This window comes from Musca vetustissima, unplaced genomic scaffold (genome assembly GCF_032173495.1).
Source record: "Musca vetustissima isolate MV318-11 ecotype Yass unplaced genomic scaffold, APGP_CSIRO_Mvet_v1 utg68468, whole genome shotgun sequence".
Taxonomy (NCBI): Eukaryota; Metazoa; Arthropoda; class Insecta; order Diptera; family Muscidae; genus Musca; species Musca vetustissima.
In genome coordinates this window covers 11,677-17,527 of record NW_026881961.1, presented here as the reverse complement: position 1 = coordinate 17,527, position 5,851 = coordinate 11,677, and the positions used below count along the sequence as shown (strand labels likewise).

At 35.4% G+C, this 5,851-nt stretch overlaps 1 protein-coding gene across 1 annotated transcript; it reads left to right on the top strand.

The window, feature by feature from the left end:
* Nucleotides 1–367: 367 nt before the first annotated feature.
* On the top strand, nt 368–3,307 carry LOC133328054 (uncharacterized; the record flags this gene model as incomplete). Its single annotated transcript, XM_061536603.1, has 1 exon — nt 368–3,307. A coding segment is annotated over exon 1 (2,940 nt), but the record flags the coding sequence as incomplete, so codon positions are not given.
* Between the last annotated feature and the right edge of the window lie 2,544 nt (nt 3,308–5,851).

Sequence of the window (5,851 nt, the reverse complement as noted above, 5' to 3'; positions counted from 1 at the left end):
CGCGCCACGTGATATTATTATTCGCCGACGGGATGAAAGAGTAAATAGAATAGCTGAGACCCACCGATCATATGACGCTCTTCAGTATCCCATTATTTTCCCATATGGTGAAGATGGATACCACTTCGGATTACGACAAATCAATACATCGACAAGTAAGTAAATTGATTGTTACCTTATATTGTACCCAAACTCAATTGTATTCAATTCTAATTTCATTTATTTGTTTTTTTTTTTAATTACAGATGAACCAACAAATAAAAAAGTGAGTTCGATGAATTTTTATGCATATCGCATAATGATTCGTAGAAACACTTTAAACCATATTGTCAACTGCCGGGAGCTATTTCATCAATATATTGTTGACATGTACGCTAAAATTGAGACGGAACGTCTTATGTACATTCGTCACAATCAATCCAAACTTCGAGTGGATAATTATATTCATTTACAAGATGCCATAAATAGTAATATTGATGTAAATCCAAATGAATTAGGACGTGCTATAATACTACCAGCAACATTCACCGGTAGTCCACGCCACATGCAGGAATATACGCAAGATGCTATGGCATATGTGCGATCTTATGGTAGACCTGATCTATTCATTACGTTTACATGCAATCCGAAGTGGGAGGAAATCACTAGCGAATTATCTTGCGGGCAAACATCAGCACATCGACACGATATAACAGCACGTGTCTTCAAGCAAAAATTAAAATCTTTAATGGACTTCATTGTAAAGATGCATATTTTTGGAGAAACACGATGTTGGATGTACTCAGTCGAATGGCAAAAGCGCGGTTTGCCGCACGCCCACATTTTAATATGGTTAGTTGAAAAAATTACACCTAATCTCATTGATAGTGTAATTTCAGCTGAGATACCTGATCCCAACAATGATCCTCAATTGCATGATATTGTAATAAAAAATATGGTTCATGGTCCGTGTGGAACCATTAATCCAAATTCTCCATGCATGGTGGATGGAAAGTGCACTAAGAAGTATCCACGGCAGTTGCTTAAAGAAACTATATCGGGTATTGATGGCTATCCGCTTTATCGGCGACGATCAGTGGAAGATGGTGGTAAAACAACTACAGTGAAGGCCCGCAACATCGACGTTGATATTGATAACCGCTGGATAGTACCGTATTGTCCGTTACTTTCAAAAACTTTTAAGGCACATATCAACGTAGAATATTGCAGTTCGGTAAAATCAATTAAATACGTTTGCAAATACGTCAACAAAGGATCCGACATGGCAGTATTTTCCTTCCGAAATCCAAATGATGAAGTAACGAATTATCAAATGGCTCGATATATCAGCAGCAATGAAGCAGTTTGGCGAATTTTAGGATTTCCAATACATGAACGTCATCCAACTGTTGTTCATCTTGCAGTACATCTTGAAAATGGACAACGTGTGTATTTTACTGAGGCAAATGCACAAGAAAGAGCCTTATCACCACCAAGTACAACATTAACATCATTTTTCGATTTATGTAGAAATGATTTGTTTGCCAAAACTTTGCTTTATGCTGAAGTCCCAACATACTTTACTTGGAACGCATCATCAAAAAAATTCCAACGCCGTAAACAAGGAAAAGCAGTTGAAGGATGGGAAAATCTTTATTCCACAGATGCTATGGGTAGGATATATACGGTTCATCCTCAGAATGCAGAATGCTTCTATTTAAGAATGCTTCTAATAAACGTTCGTGGACCAACATCATTTGAAAATTTGCGCACAGTGGATGGCCAAATATGTGCAACGTATCGTGAGGCGTGTCAAAAATTGCAATTGCTGGAAAACGATGATCATTGGGAAACGACACTTGCGGAAGCTTCGGCTACAAGGCATCCACGCCAATTAAGAGCATTATTTGCAATTATATTGGTTACTTGCTCACCATCTAATCCGAAACTACTTTGGGATAAATTCAAGGAGGATATGGCGGAAGATATATTGCATCAACATAGAGCAGATAATAATGATCCAGCACTAGAATTTTCGGATACAATTTTTAATGAATGCTTAATTTTACTAGAAGACAGATGTATGGAAATTAAAAATAAACTTCTCATTGAAGTTGGAATGGTCGCCCCAATTCGTCCTATTAGTGATCCATATGAAAGAGATTTAGTTCGAGAAACCGATTACCATCCACAAGAATTGGAAATTTACCTGGGAGAAAATTTGCCAAAGTTGCAACCTGAACAAAAAAATATCTACGATTATGTAATGGATGCTATAATAAACCAAACCGGTGGTTTACATTTCATAGATGCACCCGGTGGAACAGGAAAGACATTTCTAATTTCACTGATCTTAGCCAGCGTCCGGTCTCAAGGTAATATTGCGTTAGCTATTGCATCTTCAGGAATCGCCGCAACACTTTTGGATGGTGGCAGAACTGCACACTCTGCACTGAAATTACCATTAAAATGGCAATTTTCTGAGGATTACACATGCAACATCAGAAAGAATTCATCAATGGGTAAAGTTTTACAAACGTGCAAAATCATAGTATGGGATGAATGTACCATGGCACATAAAAAATCTTTAGAAGCCCTCAACCGCACTTTACAGGATTTGCGGAACAACACCAATTTATTTGGAGGTGCTCTTATTCTACTAGCTGGAGATTTTCGTCAAACTCTACCTGTCATTCCGGGTTCAACACCAGCGGATGAGCTGAATGCATGTTTAAAATCTTCTTTCCTTTGGAGTCATGTTAAAACGCTTAAATTAACTACAAATATGCGTGTAGCTCTTCAAAACGATACATCAGCTTTACAATTTTCTAATCAATTGCTAGATTTAGGAAATGGAAAAATGCCAGTCAATCCAGCAACAAATTGCATTACATTTCCGCCCGACTTTTGTAAAATGACACAATCTATTGAAGATCTTATTATTTCCATATTTCCAAATATTGACCGCAATTTCAAAAATACGCAATGGTTATGTGAACGTGCATTATTGGCTGCTAAAAATGTTGACGTTAACTATATAAACAACATTATCCTGAATAGAATCGGTGGAAGTATAAAAACATATAATTCCATCGATACCGTAATGGAGGAAAATGATGTCGTCAATTATCCAATTGAATTCCTAAATTCACTCGATCTTCCAGGTTTTCCACCACATGTGCTGCAATTGAAAATTGGTGTACCTATCGTTTTATTGCGAAACATTGATCCTCCAAAGCTATGCAATGGAACTCGACTTGCTGTGAAAAAATTACACAATAACATAATCGAAGCGACTATCATAACTGGAAAATATAAAGGCGAAAACGTAATGCTACCACGAATTCCAATGATAACATCCGAACTTCCATTTAACTTTAAACGTTTACAGTTTCCTGTTCGATTAGCCTTTGCAATGACAATTAATAAGTCGCAAGGTCAATCTCTTAAAGTCTGTGGATTAAATTTAGAAAATCCGTGTTTCTCACATGGTCAGCTTTATGTTGCATGCTCCCGAGTGGGAAATCCATCAAATCTTTTTATTTATGCTCCTGACGGAAAAACTAAAAACATCGTCTATCCAAAAGCATTAGAATAATAATTAAGATAATAATATTAGTATTAAGAAAATTATTAACAAATGTATTTAACGTATTTGATAGTGTGTTATAAGCTAGAAATTAACGAATTTAGAAAAATATACTCAATAAATCCAAACCTAAAAAAAATATATATATTTTTTTTTTTATATATTTCACATATTTTTTCTATTATACATATGTACATATATTGGCATTATAATTTTTAATTTTTGTCAGTTTGTGGTAAAAAAAAAAACAAAACAAAAATATTGAAAGAAATAGTGTGTATTTTCACTATAAATTTTTTGGTCATTCGGAAGACACGTTAAAAGTCCGATTGTGATCAATCATAAGATGTGCAAAATAGTTAGTTATCATATTAAGTGTCATTATTGGCTATTCAACTTTAACGTTGATAACTTTAGTAGGTGCAGCGAAGCGCCACGGGTCCAGCTAGAATATATATATATATATATATATCAGATTTGGATATAGCTCCCGTATATATTTTCTGCATTTGTACGAAATTTGGCATAGCGTACTGAATAAAGTATAGAATGATGTGTGCTCCCATATATATTTTCGTCCGATTAATTGTAAATGGTATACCAAAGTCCCTATACATCTTTCGATTTGGACGAAATTTGGCATAGCGTACTAAATTTGGTGTAGAATGATGTGTGTTAAGTTTCCTGAAAATCGGTTCAGATTTAGATATAGCTCCCATATATATTTTCGTCCGATTCTATTTAATGTTGTACCAAAGTCCCTATTTATGTTTGGATTTGCACGAAATTCGGCCTTCAGTACGGTAGGCCAAATTTCGTGTATCATTCTAGACTTTATTCAGTTAAGTTTCGTGAAAATCGGTTAAGATTTGTGTTAGATATAGCTTCCATATATATTTCCGTCCGAGTTTATGTAAATAGTGTCTAGAATGATGTGTGTTATGTTTCCTGAAAATCGGTTCAGATTTAGATAAAGATCCCATATATATCTTCCTATATATACTTCGAATTGCACGAAAATTGTGTATAGCGTACTAAATTAAGTCTAGAATGGTGTGTGCTAAGTTTCGTGGAAATCGGTTCAGAATTAGATAAAGCTCTCATATATATTTTCGTCCGATTTAATAGAAATGGTGCACCAAAGTTCTTATATATCTTTCGTTCAGTTTCATGTCAATGATCTTTCGGAAAGGCGACGTCTGTTAGGAGACTTTGTAGAATATACCCAAATTGGTGAAGGGTATCATATAGACGGCCCAGTCCGACTTTAGTACTTTCCTTACTGGTTTCATATCGATATCCTCCGAAGGTGGAAAGGTTACAACAGATTGCTAAATCATCTTACAGTTCCATACTTTGTAGGGTATAAACTGACAATTTCGAGTACAGTATATTGCCCTAATATGGTGGAATACTGCTATATTTATAAATTGGAGTGGAGCTAGTTGGTACCCAATAAAAAAGAAACATTTTTAGTGGAGAAATTTGGTACCCCATTAAAACCCAATGTATAAATTTCAGCGAATTTGGTTGAAAACGCGATCAAGAACCCCAAATAATATGGGAGCTATCCTTAAATATGGGCTATTCCTGAACATAAACCAATATAGCCCATCTTCGAACTTGACTTGTCTGCAGACAAAAGACAACTCTATGCTAAATTTTGGCGATCTATCTCAAATCGTTTATGGGCTATATAGAACTTATAGGTCAGAAATAATATTGTCGATGAGTTACAAACGGATAAACAAATGCACTGATGTAGCGAAAAAAGAATGAAAATGGGGGTAACCTTATATGGGAGCTATGCCTAAACGGGGACCGATATAGCTCATCTTCAAACAAAAGACAAATCTATGCGAAATTTCGGCACCCCGTCTAAATTCCTTCAGAAGATAGCGTGATTAAAACAGACGGACGGACTTGGCTAGATCGTCTTAGATTTTTACACTGATCAATAATATATATACTTTATAGGGTCGGAAATGAATATTTCAATGAGTTACAAACGGAATAAAAAGTGGGTTATATGAGGGCAAAAAGAGGACAATACTAATAATTTTTGGTAGAGATATTCTATCATATAGTTTTTTGTGGGCGAAATTTGGTACCCAATAAGAACGCTATGTACCAAATTTCAGCGAAATCGTTTGAAAAACACGCTCAATCACCCCAAAGTACAGAATAATGGGAGATAACCTTAAATGTTTAAACATGTGCCAATATAGCCCATCTTCGAATTTGACCTGCCTGTAGACAAAAGACAAGTCTATGCAAAACGTT